Source organism: Scyliorhinus canicula, chromosome 1 (assembly GCF_902713615.1).
Source record: "Scyliorhinus canicula chromosome 1, sScyCan1.1, whole genome shotgun sequence".
In the NCBI taxonomy this organism is placed as follows: Eukaryota; Metazoa; Chordata; class Chondrichthyes; order Carcharhiniformes; family Scyliorhinidae; genus Scyliorhinus; species Scyliorhinus canicula.
In genome coordinates this window covers 218,173,741-218,197,130 of record NC_052146.1, presented here as the reverse complement: position 1 = coordinate 218,197,130, position 23,390 = coordinate 218,173,741, and the positions used below count along the sequence as shown (strand labels likewise).

Sequence of the window (23,390 nt, the reverse complement as noted above, 5' to 3'; positions counted from 1 at the left end):
AAATTCTCTGATTCTATGATTCTAATTTAAAAGGAACCGAGATCTGCACCTGAAGTGCTGTAACCTGCAAGACCAGGTGCTGGAAGGTGGGATTAGAATGGGCGGCTAGTTTGTATTCTTTTTTGGCCAGGTTTTGTGTATGGTTTACAGAGGATAGAATGTGGGAGGCTGTCTGAGAGTCCCTCGCAATGGTTAATTCTGGAAGTAGCAAAAGGCCTGGGTGAGGGTTTCAGTCGCAGAAAAACTGAGGCAGGGTGAAGTTAAGATGCGACAGTGATGGAATTCCAGATCGTCCGAGTTGTTAAACTGCTTTTATTTTTCAGGCAGTGTAGCTGCTTAATCAAATCTCAGCTCCGCCACTCAAAGTTCAAGCAGCACCTTTTGAATAAGAATGGTAACAAACTAGGAAACCTTGTCCTGATTGGAGGCCTAAATACACTTGCAAAAAGTCTGCCCAAGAATGAAGGAGAGAGGCGTAGGCTCGGTGGGATTGTCCATCAGTCAGCATTCCAACAGGCCTCGTGTCCTTTTGTCCTTTTTTTTCCTTGTGTTTACAGTAAGTGGGGAAGACTGTCCACCCACCTTCTTTCCTACTGTGGAATTCACTAATAGGCCTGTCAGCCAAACTGGCTGCTTCCCTCCCAAGTGTATATTGTCAGCTGCACGACACCCCTCCCCCGCAATATACTCAAGAGTGTACCATCTTGAGGGGATAGCCTGCCAGTAGCCAGAAACAAGATAACAAATTACTTATTGTCCTATCCATTGTGCTAAACAGGATGGACAGTTGGTTCATTAACACATCAATTCCCTCTTTGTCACAATGGCTGCAGCATACGGCTATGAGAACCAACCTATGTGAACTTACTTTAATTTTAAAATATTACACTTCAACATAACTCATTCTAAAATTCTTTCTATGGAAAAATGTTTGTTGTTTTTTAAAAATGTTACACCTCTGTACCTTGCTTCGCCTCTGACAATCTTCAAAGGTTGCATCAAATCCTACATTTCCCCCCCTCTCCTGATTTGGTGCCATCAGACTTTTAAATTTATCAAACTAAATTAAATTGCCTATCATTTAGTCTGCTCATTCTACATTGAGATTCCATACATGGAAGTGAAAGGAATTGAGCAACACACCTCATGGATACAAAGGAAGATTTAAATAGCAACGCCTACAGTGAATTGGGAAGCAGTGAAGTCGAATTGGGTGGAACATAGAGGAAAGCTGGGGCACTTTGTAATTATACTGTGACCAGTTTATATGACGAGTTTATGTTTTAAATATCAACATAGGAATTTAGGGAGAAAGTGTGTACAGAGGGGATTTTAAAAAACAGATATATAGGTACATATTAAAACTGTTTATTAAGCAGACTATATAGGACAATATAGGGTGCGATTAGGGCAGCACGGTGGCGCAGTGGTTAGCACTGCTGTCTCACGGCGCCACGGTCCCAGGTTTGATCCCGGCTCTGGGTCACTGTTCGTGTGGAGTTCGCGCATTCTCCCCGTGTTTGCATGGGTTTCACCCCCACAACCCAAAGATGTGCAGGGTAGGTGGATTGGACACGCTAAATTGCCCCTTAATTGGAAAAAATGAATTGGGCACTCTAAATGTATATTTAAAAAAAATATAGGGCGCGATTTGACAGGAACATTTCTAAGTGTCATTTTGAGTGTGATTAGCAGCGTATTTCTCAGTGCCGTGTTGCAGAGATCGTGGCCCGTATTTAACAGCATTTTGTGCCGGAAATGAGCCCGCACGACGTTCTAGCCATTATTAGCTGATTCGCCGTCTGATTTGCGCCGTAGCTGCTCACTAACGGAGGAGGAGCTCCACAGTCTGCCCGAGCAAACACTCCTGCATCCTCAGCCCAGTAGTAGGCCCGCCAAAATCCTCCTTCGCCACACTCCAGGTAAAAGAGACCGAAGGGCAACCACCTTCTTTCTTCCCTCCCTCCATCCAGAAAGCAGCAAGTCAGCCAACGGGAAGAGGCATCAGCAAGCAGAAAAGGCAGCAGCAAACAAACTCTCAGCTACAGCAGCCTCCAGACATTTGCAAGTCAGCAAACAAACTCTCAGCTACAGCAGCCTCCAAGCATCTGCACCACCAGCAGGAGCAAGCACAATCTGCAGCTGGGAAGTGCTCTCACAACTAACAAGGCCAATTCCTTATCAGCAATAGCCTTCAGCTGTGAATCTTGAGTACTAAACGACACCCGCATGATTTCTCACATGCCGGCTAATTCGCGGGAGGCCATTGCATTTGTCTTCAATCTCGTTAACGAGATTGAAATTAATGCAAGTTGGAATTAATGACATGCTTGCCATATTTTGGCAAGGTCTGGAACTCACCATTGGGAGCGGCCCGGTAGATGGCAAACTGAATCAAATGATTTCGGCCTTTCCCGCCATTTAACTGATGGGCTCAGATCCACACTGGGAGCAGCGCGGTGGTTAAATTGCACCCATAATTGCTCATTGAACCCTTCAGAAACTTTAAGTGATCCAAAACTCTGCTGCCCTTATCATAACCTAACCAAGTTCCATTCAGCCATCATCTCAATGCTTGCTGACCTCCACTGATCTACCGGCATCTCCATTTTAAGATTCTGATCCTCTTGTTCAAATCCCTCCATGACCTCATGCCTACCTATTTCTGTAATCTCTTACAGCCCTACAACTCTGTGAGGTATTTGTGTCCTTTCATGTATGTGCTCTTGAGCTACTAGGCTTTTCCTTCACCCTATCTTTACCAGCTATGCCTCCAGCCATCTGAGGCCCTTACTCCTGGACCTTATTTAGCTTGCTGTCAGTTTTTGGCTGATTGCACTTCAGTGAATAGGCCATTTTACCAATAAACAAATTTAATAACCATTCACGATGTGAATTTCTGCATAAATGTCATTGCTTTGCATAAGCAAAATACTGCAGATGCTGGAAATCTGAAATGGGGCGAAAATGCTGGAAGTAGTCATCAGGTCAGGCAACATCAGTGCATGGGAATTCTATTGTCTCTTTCACCTTGTTCACCTTCATTGTTTTCTGCTTCCCTTCTCATGCTCGTCTGCCCTACTATTACACATTTTCCCTTGCACCACCCTCACTTTTTGCCACCTAGTCTCTCTCGTCTTTCACACTGACAGGCCTTCCCTTTTGTTCTTTCACGCTCCTCACTCTCTGTCTTTGTTTACTCAAGAACTATTACATTTCCTACATTTTCCAGTTTTCGTGAAAGATCTCTGATCTTAAACATTAACTGCTTCAATCTTCACAGATGCTGCCTGACCTATTGTCTTTTCAGCATTTTCTGTTTTATTTCCTTGTTTCACATTGTTTTTTCCATTTGTGTCTGTACACTTCAAATATATATACCGACCCAGAACTGCTGTCGCTTGTAAGTGTTAAATTCTGCGCATACATTGCAGGGATTATTTGACATTTTGGATGCCTGACACTGAACTTCATTCATTGGAAATTTAGTATGCAGTCCCATGGTTCTCTGCTTTCATGGAAGTAAAATTAAAATTCTCAGTCAGCAAACACAGTTTAAACCTGGTAGCGCACATCTGTAGTAGCGTGCTTTGTCGTTGACGTTTTTTGGATGCTTTCCTCAATTACTATCAATTGTCATGGGTTCTGAAGAGTCACATTGAACTCGAAACGTTAACTCTGCTTTTCTCTCCACAGATGCTGCCAGACCTGCTGAGTATTTGCATCGCTTCCTATTTTATATTTCCAGCATCCACAGTATTTTGTTTTTACATCAGTGATCATTTACTGGATTTCCTACCTATTTATCTGTGTAAATTGATAAGTTCAAATCTTTTGCGGGGTACACAATTAACTCTTTTACCACAAAATAGAGAATTAAATTTAAAAATTGGTGAACTTTTTTTTTTTTTTAAATTTAGAGTACCCAATTATTATTTTTTCTAATTCAGGGACAATTTAACGTGGTCAATCCACCTAACCTGCAGATCTTTGGGTTGTGGGGGTGAAACCCACGCAGACATGGGGATAGTGTGAAAACTCCACACGGACAGGACCCAGGGCCGGGATTCGAACCCGGGTCCTCCGCGCCACAGTCCCAGTGCTAACCACTGCGCCACATGCCGCCCCTCTGAACTTTATTTTTAACCGCACTCACAGCTTTGTAAATATCTTGGACATAATTTTATGAGCTTGGTTTATGATTTGGGCTGATTGTAATGGAGTGCATGCTTTTTTTCAAGCTCCTAACCTAACTGACCTGATGTCCTAGTGTTTCAGTCAAAAAAAAATGATATGAGCTATCATGTCAAACTGATGCATGTGCCTTGGAATGCAATATCTAATGACCATGTTGTGTCTTTCCAGTATTACTGATAGTAGTTTTAAAGTAAGCTTTATTTCGGTGTATTTTCAGGAATGTATCGGTTAATCTGGGTATGCTTCGTTTTCATTATCTTGCTGAATTTTCCATCAACACAAATCACTGCAATTACATGCACAGTATGAGAGAGAGGGTTGATCAACTGTGATAAGGCTCAGCATGGATTAGTACTGTATAGTGGTTCTGTATATCCCATTTCTTATCACAAAACACATCCTTGACATTCTCTTATCAATACTAACTCATAGTTGTTATTTCATATTGTCTTATTTCCTAAACTCTGATAAACAATCTTAATGTTGATTGCATAAGGGTGCTGATGTTATAAGCATGTCAAAGTACTACTATTTTCATATCCTGTTACGTTTCTGCTTGTAAATGCAATTATAATCATGTTGTTGTTACTCTACAATAGGTTTTTCACAACGTATATTGCTGAGTTTCATTAAAGTTTCACATCCTTCACTTCTATTATCAAGTAAAACAAAGAATCATAGTTTGCATTTGAAAAGAGGGAAGTACAGTATTTGTACATTTTTAAAAATAAATTTAGATTACCCAATTATTTTTTCCAATTAAGGGGCAATTTAGCGTGGCCAATCCACCTACTTCTGCACATTTTTGGGTTGTGGGGGCGAAACCCACGCAGACACGGGGAGAATGTGCAAACTCCACACGGACAGTGACCCAGAGCCGGGATCGAACCTGGGACCTCAGCGCCGTGAGGCGGTTGTGCTAACCACTAGGCCACCGTGCTGCCCTTATTTGTACATATTTTACTAATTGTGTACTTTTTCTCTCTTGTCCAATAATCATGTGAACATAAAATTAACTTTGGAAAATCATTGAATCGTAGAATTTACATTGCAGAAGGAGGCCATTCGGCCCAACGAGTCCGCACTGGCCCTTGGAAAGAGTACCGTATTTAACCCCACACCTCCACCCTAACCCCGTAACCCCACCTAACCTTTTTGGACACTGAGGGCAATTTAACATGGCCAATCCACCTGCACGTCTTTGGACTGTGGGAGGAAACCGGAGGACCTGCAGGAAACCCACACAGACACACGGAGAACGTGCAGACTCCGCACAGACAGTGACCCAAGTGACAGTGAAAATGTTATTTATGATGAGCTCCTTTTACTTGTTAGTGAGAACTTTTTTCAGAAAGACATTCATCTCCAATCACCATGAAATTTCATTTTTTTTAAACTTGTAACCAATTATTTTTTTCCCCAATTAAGGGGCAATTTAGCATGGCCAATCCACCTATTCTGCAGGCCTTTGGATTGTGGGGGTGACACGCGGAGAATGTGCAAACTCTACAAGAACAGTGACCCGGGGGCCGGGATTGAATCCGGGTCCAAGGCGCTGTCAGACTAACCACTGCACTTAGCCCTGCTGCCTCACAGCGTCGATGTCCCAGGTTCGATCCCGGCTCTGGGTCACTGTCCGTGTGGAGTTTGCACATTCTCCCCGTGTTTGTGTGGGTTTTGCCCCCACAACCCAAAGATGTGCAGGGTAGGTGGATTGAAGATGCCAAATTGCCCCTTAACTGGAGAAAAATGAATTGGGTACACTAATTGAAAAAAAAAGACTAACCACTGCACCACCATCCGGTCCCACCAATGAAATTTCAAACATTTGTAATGTTGTTTTCTAACCAATTTTACCCCTGGACTGTTACACATTATGACTGCGTTTTTGACCTCCCTTCAGCCTCTGACATGGTGCGACTGCACCATCATCATCCTTAAACACCCTACTGTTTTCCAGCTAAATAGGATGTTCCATACAAGCTTCGAGTCTTAACCCTCCAATCATAGTCAAAACATATTCAATGGCTTCTCTTCCTGACCCAGTTCCATTTCAATGGAGAACTCTAAGAATCTCTCCTTGACTCCTCTTATTCATCTGCATTCTGTCCCATGGCAACATCATCCACAGTCATAATGATTTTGGATAGCATTCAACCCTCTCTCTAATACTTCACTTAACTCCTCCTGTATCTGCATGATGTCAGACAAAATGTCCAACATCCAGTCTTGGATGGTCTACATTTCCAGGAATGTCCTGCTGCAATTATAGCAGACCTTAGTGAGACTACACCTGGAATATTGTATGCAGTTTTGGTCTCCTTATCTGAGGAAGGATGTTCTTGCTATAGAGGAAGTACAGCGAAGATTTGCTGGACTGATTCCTGGGATGGTGACACTGACGTATGAGGAGAGATTGAGTCGGTTAGGAGATTTTGCTGAAGTTTAGAAGAATGAAGGACAATCTCCTGGAAACCTATAACATTTGTGGGCAGCACGGTAGCATAGTGGTTATCACAGTAGCGTCACAGCTCCAGGGTGCCAGGTTTGATTCCCGGCTTGGGTCACTGTCTGTGTGGAGTCTGAATGTTCTCCCCATGTCTGCGTGGGTTTCCTCCGGGTGCTCCGGTTTCCTCGCACAGTCCAAAGGTGTGCAGGTTAGGTGGATTTGCCATGATAAATTGCCCTTAATGTCCAAAAAGATTAAGTGGGGGTTACGGGGTTAGGGTAGATACATGGGCTTGAGTAGGGTGCTCTTTGTAAGGGCCAGTACAGACTCAATGGGCCGAATGGCCTCCTGCACTGTAAATTCTATGATTCTAACAGGACTAGAAAGGGTGTTCCAGATGGTGGTTATATCCAGAACCAGGGGTCACAGTCTGGGGATATGGGATAACCATTTAGGACTGAGACGAGGAGAAATTTATTCATCCATTGAGTGGAGAGCTTGTGGAAAGCAATTCAGGCCGCTGTTTAAGAAGGAAGAGAGGCAGAAGATGGGAAATTATAGGCTGGTTAGCCAGTCATTGGTAAGATTTTAGAATCCATTATTAAAGATGAGATTGCGGAGTACTTGGAAGTGCATGATAAAATAGGACTGAGTCAGCAAGGTTTTGTCAAAGGGTGATCATGTCTGACAAATCTGTTAAGAGTTCTTTGAAGAAGTAACAAAGAAGTTAGACAAAGGAGAACCAGTAGATGTGATTTATTTAGATTTCCAGAAGGTCTTTGACAAGGTACCGCATAGGAGACTGTGAAATAAGTTGTGCCCATGGTATTAAGGGTAAGATACTGGCATGGATAGAGGATTGACTGACTGGTAGAAGGCAGAGAGTGGGGATAAACGGGTATTTTCAGGGTGGCAGCCGGTGACGAGTGGTGTGCCTCAGGGGTCTGTGCTGGGACCACAACTTTTCACAATATACATTAATGATCTGGAAGAAGGAATTGAAGGCACTGCTGCGAAGTTTGCAGATGATATAAAGATCTATAGAGGGACAGGTAGTATTGAGGAAGCAAGGGGGCTGCAGAAGGATTTGGACCGGCTAGGAGACTGGGCAATGAAGTGGCAGATGAAATACAATGCGGAAAAGTGTGAAGTTATGCACTTTGGAAGGAGGAATGGAGGCATAGACTATTTTCTAAATGGGGAAATGCTTAGGAAATCAGAAGCACAAAGGGACTTGAGAGTCTTTCTTCAAGATTGATGTGCAGGTTCAGTTAGCCATGATCATGATGAATGGCGGAGATGGCCCGGGGCCGAATGGCCAACTCCTCCTATTTTCTATGTTTCTATGTAAAACATTAGGGGAAAACTGATGCCACCATCATTATTCCCCTCCCCCCTAATTAATAGGAAGGAATTCTGCCTGTGTAGCATGCGTGTAATATCAAAAGTAACATTTTTAGCCTTGTAAGGATATTACTGTTCCAATATCCAATTGTAATTTCAGTACGCAGAAAGATGCCGAAGTTCTCACCTTTTAATTTATTTCTATATGTATATGTGTATATTTTTGTGTATACATTTGTGTCTATATAATTGTGGGATTTTGGGTGGCACAGTGGTTAGCATTGCTGCCTACGGCGCTGAGGACCCGGGTTCGAATCCCGGCCCTGGGTCACTGTCCGTGAGGAGTTTGCACATTCTCCCCGTGTCTGCGTGGGTTTTGCCCCCACAACCCAAAGATGTGCAGGATAGGTGGATTGGCTACGCTAAATTGCCCCTTAATTGGAAAAAATAATTGGGTACTCTAAATTTATTTTAAAAAAATAATTGTGGGATTTGCCCCAGTGTGACTAGGTGAAAATAAAATGATTTAACAAAGTTTACAATCGCACTAACCTAGCTTGTGTCCCTGTAGATCTCTGTCAGAATATCCAAGATATTTGAACCAAATTCAGTGTATGTTAGTAAATGGAACGTTTACTTTTGAGTTATGCTGTAGAATTCACACTGAAAGCTTTAAAAGAAATGTTTAAATAACTGGAGGCTCCAAATAGCAGTTTTCTTCCCAGAACAATTAAAACTTGTCTGTGTCAATAAATGTCCCAACTACTAGTTTTTCACAAACCATACTCTTTTGTATAAGTTTATTTATATCTAATTCATATATTTATATTACTATTTCAATTGCATAAAGGCATTGAGTCTAAAAATTGTAATAACTAATTGCTGCTATTTTTTACAGGCTTATGATGGCTTTGCAAGCTTGGGAATATCACGATTATTGGAACCTGCAGACATGGTTTTATTGGCCATTCCAGATAAACTATCTGTTATGACCTATCTTTATCAGATAAGGGCACATTTCAGTGGGGAAGAATTGAATGTGGTCCAAATCGAAGAAAACAGCAGTAAAAGTAAATACAAAGTTGGCAACTTTGAAACTGACACAAACAGCTCCATTGATCAGGAGCAATTTTATGCAGAGATAAATGATGTTAAACATGAGACAACAGCACAGCAGCCGAGTAGTGTATTACTTGATGGTTCATCTCAGGAAGACTGTGTAGTCACCAGTGACAATATTAGTGAGTCACAAACTGAGCATCAGACTCATGATAACCTTCTAAATATAAGTACAACAATACCTTCCTCACGGAGGACTAAAAGTGATTCAGACTCACAAAAATATGATCTGATCAAATGGAATATTTCTAAAGGTCCTGTATTGGAGGATTCCAGCAAAAGTGAAAGCACAGAGCCTGAACCACTTCAAGCACAAGTACCGCCATCATTAAACAAAAAAAAAACTGCTGAAAGTAGACATTTTAGATTTGACTGACTCATCAGATGTCAGTAATCAAGAAGAATATAAATCACCTACACTCGAAGATACTGTAACAGAAAGACATAAGAGTTCAGAGAATGCTAGCAACAGTGCTGAGCATGAGAGGCTTCAGTATTCAGACACCGTAGAGAGCAGAGGTCCAGGGACCGGCTCCCCTGTTCGAAAATCTGCCACATCTCCAGTCCATAAATTAGGGTTCTCTTACAACAGAGATGCAGATCTCATCAAGAAGAAACGTGCAACATTGCGTTACTCAGAATCTGAATTATCAAAAAATGTCAGTCCAAGTTTGAATCATTCGTGTCAACTGAACAGAAGTGTAGAGGTAAGGATGTTACGTATTTTTTTCTTGCCTGTGTTATGTTCATTATTCTCAAAATTTCACTTATTAACTTTTTATTTTATGAAAATAAGTTAATTCATTGTTTTTATCTTGTTTGGGGTTTAGCTCAACTCTTCCCAACAGCCAAGAGAAATCTCTGAAGAAAAGGTGAGTGAATGACTGTAATATATGAGTATTCACTTGCTCAGGATTTGCATTTAACTTATTTTAAATGTTAAAATTTTTCAATGGATGTTAGGGTAGCCCTATAGTCTGCCACTATAGTTAGCTCACTGAGCTAAATCGCTGGCTTTTAAAGCAGACCAAGCAGGCCAGCAGCACGGTTCGATTCCCGTACCAGCCTCCCCGGACAGGCGCCGGAATGTGGCGACTAGGGGCTTTTCACAGTAACTTCGTTGAAGCCTACTCGTGACAATAAGCGATTTTCATTTCATTCACATTGGAGTTCTTTTCTCTTTACATCATCAGTCAAATGCCAAAAAAGCTCAGTTGTAAAAATTCAGGAGTCTGCACTGTGTAAATGATCGTGAAAGGATCCAATCCTTGAACCAGCAAATTGGATGTAGGGAGACAGGAGTTGGGGATAAAGAGAATCCGGAGCATGTAAATATCAGCATTCATACTAGCTCGAGTCTGAGGCAAAATGTATTCTTTTAATCTCAGGGATGCAGCTGTTGATATCTGAAATTGCTCCTTGAGAGGAGGAGCTGTCTGCAGCAGCTGACTTAAAGGATCCTTGATGGTTTTCCAGGATTCCCAGTAGCACTGCCGCTTTGTGTCAAGTCCTGCAATTTCAACAAAGCTGGCCAAGTAGCCAGCCAATCTTGGTTGGGCCAAACAGGATGAATTCATTGCACAGCTATATGGGATCAGTTTAGCTTGTTTATTAAACCTATTGCAGAATCAGCAGATTTTATACCCACTCCCAATAAAGAATAGTGAAACTTCTCAACAATGTTCCTAGAGTCTGATCACCTAACATTTAGGATTATCTTTGGGAAACATGTGTGCTATATTATCAATTGGCAGATCTACCTTTACCTGCCACCAAGTGGGGCCACCAAAGAAAACACATCAAACTCAGGTTACATTTGTCTCTCCCGCTGAGAACATTTTACAGGATTCAGATGCAGGTGAAAAATAATATTGCGAGATAAAGCTGGACTACCTTGCTACCTCTGCTCTTCTGTGATTGACCTTTGGCTGTGTAGTCAGTAATGAAGCTGTGCATGATGACAGGAATTGCTTTAGGAACCACCCAAGAAGACATAATGGGACTTGTCCTCCTTTTTCCCCAAATAAGCACCTCACCAAGTCCAAATCTTTAAACCTGTTTTTTTTTAAAAACTCTCCACTGAGTTTAGGCATCAACATCAGTCCTGGAAGTGTCCAGCACCTGATTTTCTGTATAGACCCAAACTGATGTCAGGACCCATTTTGTAAATTTTCAGTTAGATATCCACCGCAGGCCAGTTAACAGTGAATACAAATTCAAATGTCCTTTCTTTCAGTAATTCTGTGTTGAACAATTAGTCATTTATTTTTGGAGTACCTCATTTCTTTTTACCCAAGATATGTTTAGCCTCTGTTTCAGATTACTCTCGTAAGCAAGCTTTATCTCTCTCTGTGCCTGAGGGGGAGAGTTTTTATTTGCCTATGTACCAGAACCTAGGAAAATACCATGCCCAGGGAACACTTCAGCTGCTGGTTTTATATGATCTATTTTTGAAAAGGAGCAGGTATATAATACACTTAGACTTGAATTGGGCTTTAGTTACCAAATAAGTTTGTTAAAACCCAGAACAAGTGAATAGTAGTAATAATACAATATATAGCTTTGCAGCATTTCTTGAGCTTCACTGTCTCTTCGTGCAATGCAAGCTTCTAAGTAAGCTGTCAAATTATGATACAAGTATTTTTTTTACATAAATTTGGTTACTGTATAACAACCACTATCTTCCCTGACTCTATTCAAAGGCTCAACACAGAGATCTGTTTTTGAGAAAAACATTTGATTAATTACTAACATTATGAAGAGTTTAAACATCTGATAAATTCACAAAGAGCTGCTGGGTTGACCCTACCCTCAGAAAACTGCCTTACAGCAACCACTGCTCTGGCAATAATTATATCATGATGAGGGAAAGCTTTACCATCCTGAGTGAAGCTGGCTTTTAACCTCTTATTTACCATGATGAAATTCAAGATGCTTGTACCATGTTAAATCTTTAGAAAAAAGTGCTTAATTTTTGTTAATCATACTGTTGAGTTTCTACTCTCTAATCACATATCAAGAAGAGCACGGTGGCACAGTAGTTAGCACTGTTGCTTCACAGCGCCAAGGTCCCAGGTTCGATTCCCGGCTTGGATCAGTGTGTGTGGAGTCTGCACATTCTCCCCGTGTCTGTGTGGGTTTCCTCCGGGCGCTCTGGTTTCCTCCCACAAGTCCGGAAAGACGTCCTGTTAGGTAATTTGGACATTCTGAATTCTCCCTCAGTGTACCCGAATAGGCGCTGGAGTGTGGCGACTAGGGGATTTTCACAGTAACTTCATTGCAGTGTTAATGTAAGCCTACTTGTGACAATAATAATAAAGATTATTAAGTGTCCTTATGTGAGAAGTAGCCATAATCTTGCATTAACAAACGGAAATTAAACTGCATCTGACAAGGCTGTATAACATCAGTTCAGTGGGTACTCATTTTCACCTGGAGAGACAACCTCGCAATGGAGAAATGCACAATCAAAAGCAAGAGATATAATGCCAGGCACTCTGCAACGGTGTTCTAGAGCTTGGCCAGGAGATCTTACAGAAGGTACAAGTTATCCTTAAAGGCATAGCACTTAAAGACCTGCTCAAAGAGAGGCAAATTAAATGCTGACTAATGTTTGCTCTGACATTCGACATATAATGCATTTTTTGTCTGTTTAGCTTTTGCTTACAAAGCTTTAAATGGCTGGTCTAGTAATGAAGCAGCTATGATGTTGAGCATTGAACACGCTAGTTGCTGTTGGAGTCCATCTGCTTCGCAGCACCTACAACACATTAACTTGTGCGTCTTTGCATCCAATTTTATTACTTGGATACTTGTTTTAAGAACATAAGAACATAAGAACTAGGAGCAGGAGTAGGCCATCTGGCCCCTCGAGCCTGCTCCGCCATTCAATTAGATCATGGCTGATCTTTTGTGGACTCAGCTCCACTTTCCGGCCCGAACACCATAACCCTTAATCCCTTTATTCTTCAAAAAACTATCTATCTTTACCTTAAAAACATGTAATGAAGGAGCCTCAACTGCTTCACTGGGCAAGGAATTCCATAGATTCACAACCCTTTGGGTGAAGAAGTTCCTCCTAAACTCAGTCCTAAATCTACTTCCCCTTATTTTGAGGCTATGTCCCCTAGTTCTGCTGTCACCCGCCAGTGGAAACAACCTGCCCGCATCTATCCTATCTATTCCCTTCATAATTTTAAATGTTTCTATAAGATCCCCCCTCATCCTTCTATATTCCAACGAGTACAGTCCCAGTCTACTCAACCTCTCCTCATAATCCAACCCCTTCAGCTCTGGGATTAACCTAGTGAATCTCCTCTGCACACCCTCCAGCGCCAGTACGTCCTTTCTCAAGTAAGGAGACCAAAACTGAACACAATACTCCAGGTGTGGCCGCACTAACACCTTATACAATTGCAACATAACCTCCCTAGTCTTAAACTCCATCCCTCTAGCAATGAAGGACAAAATTCCATTTGCTTTCTTAATCACCTGTTGCACCTGTAAACCAACTTTCTGTGACTCATGCACTAGCACACCCAAGTCTCTCTGAACAGCGGCATGCTTTAATATTTTATCGTTTAAATAATAATCCCGTTTGCTGTTATTCCTACCAAAATGGATAACCTCACATTTGTCAACATTGTATTCCATCTGCCAGACCCGAGCCCATTCACTTAACCTATCCAAATCCCTCTGCAGACTTCCAGTATCCTCTGCACTTTTCGCTTTACCACTCATCTTAGTGTCATCTGCAAACTTGGACACATTGCCCTTGGTCCCCAACTCCAAATCATCAATGTAAATTGTGAACAATTGTGGGCCCAACACGGATCCCTGAGGGACACCACTAGCTACTGATTGCCAACCAGAGAAACACCCATTTATCCCAACTCTTTGCTTTCTATTAATTAACCAATCCTCTATCCATGCTACTACTTTACCCTTAATGCCATGCATCTTTATCTTATGCAGCAACCTTTTGTGTGGCACCTTGTCAAAGGCTTTCTGGAAATCCAGATATACCACATCCATCGGCTCCCCGTTATCTACTGCACTGGTAATGTCCTCAAAAGGACAATTAATCTGTAGATTAAACCCCAAAATATCTATTCTGGGGTTTTAAGAAAAAAAATGAACAGCGTGATGTTACCTACATTTGGGGACTTTGCATAAAATGTGGACAAAGCCTTCTTTCTGACTGAATAAATTGTAAAGCAATATTTATTTCTAGTGTACCCCTTTTTACTACTGACTTGCCATATGGAGAAATTATTCTGAGCTGAGAATTCCCTTCAAAATGACTGAGAGGGTTCTTGACAAAGTCCATCAGAATTCTTGTACTATACCCCTCACCCCCTCTATCCCCTCCCAAAACATTCTCCCTTGTCCTCACTTTTCTTTATATTCATTTACAGGGTGTGGGTGCCACTGGCCAGGCCAGCATTTATTGGCCATCGCTGATTGCCCTTGAGAACGTTCTTCTTGAACATCTGTAGTCCCTGTGGTATAGGTGTCGCTCAGTACTGTTAGAGAGGGAATTTGACCTAACGCCAATAAAGGAACAGTGGTGTATTTTGAACTCAGGGTGGTGAGTAGCTAGAAGGGGAACCCCCAGGTGTTGGTGTTCCGATGTATCTGCTGCCCTTGCCCGTGTAGATTGAAGTGGTCGTATGTTTGGAAATTACTGCTTTAGGAGCCTTGGTGAGTTTCTGCAATGCATCTTGTAGATGGTACACACTGCTGCCACTGTTTATTGGGAGTGAATATTTGTGGAAGGGGTGCCAGTCGAGCCAGCTGATTTGTCCTGGATGGTGTCGTGGTTAGCACTGCTGCCTCACAGCACCAGGGACCCGAGTTCAATTCCGGCCTTGGATGACTGTGTGAAGTTTGCATGTTCTCACCATGTCTTGTGGGTTTCCTCCGGGTACTCCAGTCTCCTCCCACAGTCCAAAGATGTGATGGTTGGGTGGGGTTACGGGGATGAGGAGTGCATCTAGGCGGGGTAGCTCTTTCAGAGGGCCGGTACAGACAAGATGCGCCGAATAACCTCCTCCTTCACTAGGGATTGTATTGTTCTATGGATTTAGGAGGTGTTACTCGCAGCTGGATTCCTAGCCTCTGACCCGCTCTTGTAGCCGCAGTATCCATTTGGCTAGTCTACTTCAGTTTCTGGTCAGTGGTAAGTCCCCAGGATGTTTTTTTAAAATAAATTTAGAATACCCAATTCATTTTTTTCAATTAAGGGGCAATTTAGCATGGTCAATGCACCGAACCTGCACATCTTTGGGTTGTGGGGGCGAAACCCACGCAAACACGGGGAGAATGTGCAAACTCCACATGGACCCAGATCCGGGATCAAACCTGGGACCTCGGCGCCGTGAGGCACCAGTGCTAACCACTGAGCAACCGTGCTGCCGGGAGGATGTTGTTATGAAGGATTCAGTGATGGGAATGGCATTGAATGTCAAGGAGCGATGGTTAGATTCTCTTTTATTGGAGATGGTCATTACCTAGTACTTTGTTACTTGCTACTTGTCATCCTAAGCTTGAATATTGTCCAGGTCTTGCTGCATTTGGAACTGTTCTACTCTTTCTATCATGAAAACGATATAGAAATACGGGGAAATGCAAAATGATTTACTGGAATGAACCCAGAACTGAGGGGATGATACCTTTCAGACAGGTTTTGGCAGGCTAAGGATTTTTTTTCACTAGAAAAAAGAAGGGGCTGAAAGCACTCCTAATGCTCAGGCTTACTATTATTCCTTGCCACATTATAAACCTCTTCTTATAATCTTATACTATCCTTTTTTAAAAATAAATTTAGTGTACCCAATTCATTTTTTTTTCCAATTAGGGGCAATTTACCATGTTCAATCCACCTACCCTGCACATCTTTTGGTTGTGGGGGCGAAACCCATGCAAACATGGGGAGAATGTACAAACTCCACACGGACAGTAACCCGGAGCTGGGATCGAACCTGGGACCTTGGCGCCGTGAGGCAGCAGGGCTAACCCACTGTGCCACTGTGCTGCCCCAATCTTATACTATCCTTAACTTTCTGTGTAAACCACGGATGGGTCTTTGCTGAGCTTTTGTTTTTCAATGCAATGTATTTTTGTTGAACATAAATTCTTTAATTGTTTCCTACCATTAATTTATTGCCAAATATTTTAGTCCATTTTCCCAATCAACCTAGATCAGCTCTCCCCTCATATCTCTGTCATTTGCTTTGTTAAAGTTTACGGTGCCTGTTTGGTTGGGATGGGAGCATATCGCTTTCACAGTGGCACAGTTGTTAGCGACTGTGTGTGTGTGTGTGTGTGTGTGTGTGTGTGTAGTTTGTACATACTCCCCATGTCTGCGTGGGTTTCCTCCGGGCGCTCTGACTTCCTCCCACAGTCCAAAGCTGTGCAGTTTAGAACATACAGTGCAGAAGGAGGCCATTCGGCCCATCGAGTCTGCACCGACCCACTCAAGCCCTCACTACCACCCTGTCTCCGTAACCCAATAATCCCTCTTAACCCTTTTGGACACTAAGGGCAATTTAGCGTGGCCAATCCACCTAACCTGCACATCTTTGGTCTGTGGGAGGAAACCAGAGCACCCGGAGGAAACACACGCAGACACGGGGAAAATGTGCAGACTCCGCACAGACAGTGACCCAGCGGGGAATCGAACCTGGGACCCTGGCGCTGTGAAGCCACAGTGCTATCCACTTGTGCTACCGTGTCGCCCTTGGGTGGATTGGCCATGCTAAATTGTCTCTTAGTGTCCAAAGGTAACAGTGTTGCAGGAATGTGGCGAGGGAGTGGACAGAAGAATATAAGAACTAGGAGCAGGAGTAGGCCATCTGGCCCCTCAAGCCTGCTCCACCATTCAATGAGATGATGGCTGATCTTTTGTGGACTCAGCTCCACTTTCCAGCCCAAACACCATAACCCTTAATTCCTTTATTCTTCAAAAAACTATCTATCTTTATCTTTATCTTATATTATCTTAAAAACATTCAATGAAGGAGCCTCTATTGCTTCACTGGGCAAGGAATTCCATAGATTCACAACCCTTTGGGTGAAGAAATTCCTCCTAAACTCAGTCCTAAATCTACTTCTCCTTATTTCGAGGCTATGCCCGCTAGTTCTGCTTTAACCCGCCATTGGAAACAACCTGCCCGCATCTATCCTATCTATTCCCTTCATAATTTTATATGTTTCTATAAGATCCCCCCTCATCCTTCTAAATTCCAAAGAGTACAGTCCCAGTCTACTCAACCTCTCCTTGTAATCCAACCCTTTCAGTTCTGGGATTAACCTAGTGAATCTCCTCTGCACACCCTCCAGTGCCAGTACGTCCTTTCTCAAGTAAAGTAGACCAAAACTGAACACAATACTCCAGGTGTGGCCTCACTAACACCTTATACAATTGCAGCATAACCTTCCTAGTCTTAAACTCCATCCCTCTAGCAATGAAGGACAAAATTCCATTCGCCTTCTTAATCACCTGTTGCACCTGTAAACCAACTTTTTGCGACTCATGCACTAGCACACCCAGGTCTCTCTGCACAGCAGCATGCTTTAATATTTTATCATTTAAATAATAATCCCGTTTGCTGTTATTCCAACCAAAATGGATAACCTCACATTTGTCAACATTATATTCCATCTGCCAGACCCTAGCCCATTCACTTAACCTATCCAAATCCCTCTGCAGACTTCCAGTATCCTCTGTACTTTTCGCTTTACCACTCAAACTTAGTGGTAAACACTGCAAACTTGGACATATTGCCCTTGGTCCCCAACTTCAAATCATCTATGTAAATTGTGAACAATTGTGGGCACAACACTGATCCCTGAGGGACACCACTAGCTACTGATTGCCAACCAGAGAAACATCCATTAATCCCCACTCTTTACTTTCTATTAATTAACCAATCCTCTATCCATGCTACTATTTTACCCTTAATACCATGCATCTTTATCTTATGCATCAACCTTTTGTGTGGCACCTCGTCAAAGGCTTTCTGGAAATCCAGATATACCATATCCATTGGCTCCCCGTTATCTACCGCACTGGTAATGTCCTCAAAAAATTCCACCAAATTAGTTAGACACGACCTGCCCTTTATGAACCCATGCTGCGTCTGCCCAATGGAACAATTTCTATCCAGATGCCTCGCTATTTCTTCCTTGATGATAAATTCCAGCATCTTCCCTACTACTGAAGTTAAGCTCACTGGCCTATAATTACCCGCTCTCTGCGTACCTCCTTTTTTAAATAGTGGTGTCACGTTTGCTAATTTCCAATCCACTGGGACCACCCCAGAGTCTAGTGAATTTTGATAAATTATCACTAGTGCATTTGCAATTTGCAATTTCCCTAGCCATCTCTTTTAGCACTCTGGGATGCATTCCATCAGGGCCAGGAGACTTGTCTACCTTTAGCCCCATTAGCTTGCCCATCACTACCTCATTAGTGATAAGACCTAGGTAGGTTGCTCTTGCGGAGAGTTGGTGCAGACTCGATGGACCGAATGGTCTCCTAATCCAGAGGGATTCTATGAAACTTAATATGGAATTCAATTGTATTATGATCACTTTTTCCCCAGTGGATACTATGAGGTTACTAATTAACCCTGCCTCATTGCACAATAGTAAATCTAAAATAGTTTCACACCTAGTCGGTTCCAAAACCTATTGCTCCAGGAAACTGTCATGAAAGTGTTCGATAAAGTCATCTTCCAGATCTTCCAATTTGATTGGTCCAGTCCATATGAATATTAAAGTCCCCCACAATTATTATATTGTCTGTGTTACAAGTTCACAAGTTGAAAAGTAACACTTAAATTCTGCAGAACAGAGCACTGTGGACACTGCAGGTTATTGAAAGGTTATTAAAGCCATTGGGAATATGCAACATAGATTCACCAGGGTGAAGCCAGGAATTGGAATTGATGATTATGGGATACATGATGTAAAGCGATTATTTCCAGTGAGCAAAGGAAGAACATAAGAACATAAGAACCAGGAGCAGGAGTAGGCCATCTGGCCCCTCGAGCCTGCTCCGCCATTCAATTAGATCATGGCTGATCTTTTGTGGACTCAGCTCCACTTTCCGGCCCGAACACCATAACCCTTAAATCCCTTTATTCTTCAAAAAACTATCTATCTTTACCTTAAAAAAATGTAATGAAGGAGCCTCAACTGCTTCACTGGGCAAGGAATTCCATAGATTCACAACCCTTTGGGTGAAGAAGTTCCTCCTTATCTCAGTCCTAAATCTACTTCCCCTTATTTTGAGGCTATGTCCCCTAGTTCTGCTGTCACCCGCCAGTGGAAACAACCTGCCCGCATCTATCCTATCTATTCCCTTCATAATTTTAAATGTTTCTATAAGATCCCCTCTCATCCTTCTAAATTCCAACGAGTACAGTCCCAGTCTACTCAACCTCTCCTCATAATCCAACCCCTTCAGCTCTGTGATTAACCTAGTGAATCTCCTCTGCACACCCTCCAGCGCCAGTACGTCCTTTCTCAAGTAAGGAGACCAAAACTGAACACAATACTCCAGGTGTGGCCGCACTAACACCTTATACAATTGCAACATAACCTCCCTAGTCTTAAACTCCATCCCTCTAGCAATGAAGGACAAAATTCCATTTGCCTTCTTAATCACTTGTAAACCAACCTTCTGTGACTCGTGCACTAGCACACCCAAGTCTCTCTGAACAGCGGCATGCTTTAATATTTTATCGTTTAAATAATAATCCCGTTTGTACCGAGGTACAGTGAAATGTATTGTTCTGCGTACAGTCCAGACAGATCGTTCATGCATGAAAAACGTAGGAGATATGATAAATACACAGTGTAAATACATATAGACAGACATTGGGTGAAGCATGCGGTGTGGTAGTACTGCTCAGTAGAGAAGATGTGTGGAGAGATCAGTTCAGTCCATCAGAGGGTCATTCAGGAGTCTGGTAACAGCGGGGAAGAAGCAGTTTTTGAACCTGTTCTCAGACTTTTGTATTTCCTGCCCAATGGAAGAGGTTAGAAGAGAGAATAACTCGGTGGGAGGGGTCTTTAATTATGCTGTCCGCTTTCCCAAGGCAGGGGGAGGTGTAGATAGAGTCAATGGGAGGCGGTTTTGCGTGATGGACTGGACTGTGTTCACAACTCTGTAGTTTCTTATGGTTTTAGGTAGTGAGGACATTTGAGGAAGGCACCAGATATTGATATAGATGCCTGTAGTGCCCCTAACTGATACAAGACTGGTATCACTTTGCCCATTCTACAGGTAGATTAATTTTCTTGGCGACGCGCAGCATTTTTATTAGGCACTTATACGTTTTAAGTGTATAGAACTAATGTGGGTAGGTGGTATTAAGATCAGCCATGATCTAATTAAATGGCAGCATAGTTTGGAGAGCTGAATGACCTGTTTTTGGTCCTGTGTTCACTAATGAAGAATGCTATCCTGTTTTCCCCACGTCATTTTAAATTGCACAAGTTACTTTGTTTCGCAGTTGCTTCTCTGCAATGTCAGTCCCCTTTCCACACCACATCTGTACACTAGCCACCAAGAGGCAGCATTTTAAATCCTGCTGAAGAATGACAATTCTTGCACTATTTCTCCCCCAAACCCCAGCACCAATCCCTATTGCTGTCCAGTAAGACTCTTATTCAAATCCAAATGATCCCATTTGGAATTTAGATGAGGATCTATAGTGCACATCGGATGGTAACAATGTCCATCTGGCCTTCCGCTGGCCCTAGACCTGTACTGCAGATAACCAAAGGTGTGTTGCTTTTCTTGAATACTTTATTCAAACTTTTGATGTTATTAAAATGGCACGTTTTATAGATGTATAGGAACAGAATGGAATGTGATTTTGTTATTTCCCAGTAAAGAAGATTTGCTTAATGGATTTTGAATGTGAAAATATGGAAACATTTGCTGAATTGAGGTCTGTTTTCCTTCTCAGTGCATAGTTGTGGAATCTGTATTATTGCTAGGCGATTATTTTGAATCGATGTATCTCTTTACTGAAATGTCTTCCACAGACTGGTATTAGTAGTCTTTTTTAACAAAATGGAAACATTAATTCTGATCTGTTGATTTTCTGTGTGGGTCTCGCCCCCACAACCCAAAAATATGCAGGGCAGGTGGATTGTCCACACTAAATTGCCCCTTAATTGGATAAAAATTGGGTATTCTAAATTTTTTTTAAAAAGTGATCTGTTGATTTAATGCAGGCACAATTTTGCAACTGAGCTAAAACAGTGATTGAAATTATCTGGGAAATCTGTCCAACATTGTAAAATAGTTTCCAATATTTCTTGCTATTTATAATATAATTTCCTCATAATAATAATAATGTCAGCAATAGACAGAAAGGAATATTGCTTACTGATTGTAAAATGAGAAGATTTTAATGGATTTTATATTTGTGCTTTTCTTTTAAAAGAGGATAGTAACAAGACAGGAAGAACTGAAAGAGCGAGCGAGACTTCTTCTGGAACAGGCGAGGAGAGACGCAGCTTTAAAAGCAGGAAATAAACAGTCAATCGCCCAATCAATAACACCAAGTCGCAACAAGCATTTGAGTGAGGTAATAGTCTTAAATTGTATTCACTGGGACACAGTTTGTAGTCCAATCAGACCCCTTATGACATTACTTCCTCTAGGATATGCTGTTTCATAACGACAGGAGCATTAAACGTGGAATATACAGTGTATTGTTATATAATCGGCGCAGTTTTATTGTGGTATTGCAGGCAGTTAGAGGATTATGGTGTTTTAGATCAGGAGTGTTATATTAGGTCACATTATGCTGCTAATGGGAAGCATGTGTGTAACCTAGCCTGTTCCTTCACTGCAAGATTTCTTCAAGGCAATAAACAACATGATCTTGAATTGAAGTTGAATACTAAGGGCTAAGGTCCGTTGTTGGAAAGCTGTTTTTGGTCGAGTGAAAATTATCACCTTTTTTTGACTACTTGAATTATTAAATTAATATTTGGAACTGTGCCAAAATACTCAAAGTTGAACACATCATCTAATAGATCTCCTGTGGTGTTACCCCCGTTAAGTACATGCCACTTTAAGCTGTGAACGGTATAAGATATTTTGAGGTCTATGTAGTTTTGATGATTGAATAAAGGAGTTTTGCTTTCATTACAAAATGTTATGGGAGCATTTGTAATAACTGTGGAGTGAACTTATAAAGAAGGTAGCATCTTTCGCAACTTCAAGACATCCCAAAGCACTTCACAGACAATGAAATACATTTGAAACGTAATCACTGTTGTAATTAAACAAAATACTTGAGATTCAGGGGGATGTTAAAGCAGAGCAAACCAAATTATATCTTAGACAACCAGAGAAGAAAATTGCCCTCATTGAGAGCCAAATCCATTATTACGCCCAGATTCCTTTAAACTTCATCTTTCATTCTTTCCATGCTATTCATAATATATTTGTTCCAAGCATTTTCCTGGCATTTAACTGTATCAAATTTCATCTACCACTCATTATCCCAATTGCACGTTTTATCTAATTACTATTTTAGGTCCCTGGGTGCTTTATTTGTTTCAACAGCCAATTCCTCTAATTAGTATCATCTGCAAACATGACCAGTTTACATTAGGATGCCTTGTCTTAAATTGTTGATGTAGATCAGAAACATGAGGGGCCCCAGCACTAAATCCTGGGGCACTCCATTCAGTATTAATGCTCTCAGCCCCTGGCTCTCCCATCACCTGACACCCCCTGCTGCTTTCTTTCATTCAATCAATTCCTTTCCTTGAAATTAAACTGCTTTTGGTGTCAGAAGCAGTGTTTCATTAGTGACCATATAATCACCGTCATGCAGTGGTGATAATATTAGCAGATCTCCTGTGACATTGCTCACAGTAAGTGGGAAGAGATAGTGTTTTGCACAATGTAGTATTCTGCTGCAATAGTGAATCCCTTCAAGGCTGCAAAGTCCAAGTGCTGCTAAACAAACACTGGGTGGCTTCATTACTATTTAGGTTGCAGATCATAACTCTGGGTAATTGACCATGCCAATCCTGTCATTTAAAAAAAAAAGGCAGCAACTATTCTGATTCCAATATACTCTGTTTCTGGAAAGATAATGTAGCAATGGTCTTTATTTTAATTTACTTTTAAGTGTGTCACAGAAATTTGAGTGTAGCATTTGAATTACACTCCCTACAAAATGTGCAATTGCAACAGTTTTATTGTATTACCAGCGGATCTTACTGGATATAAAATTGT

At 41.8% G+C, this 23,390-nt stretch overlaps 1 protein-coding gene across 1 annotated transcript in view; it reads left to right on the top strand.

Moving 5' to 3' along the window:
* ehbp1 (EH domain binding protein 1) overlaps positions 1-23,390 on the top strand; it is a 481,622-nt gene that overhangs the window by 289,546 nt on the left and 168,686 nt on the right. Inside the window, 4 exon segments of the mRNA XM_038807817.1 lie at positions 8,889-9,443; positions 9,445-9,816; positions 9,940-9,981; positions 21,577-21,720. Of these exon segments, the coding sequence (XP_038663745.1) occupies positions 8,889-9,443; positions 9,445-9,816; positions 9,940-9,981; positions 21,577-21,720 (1,113 nt within the window).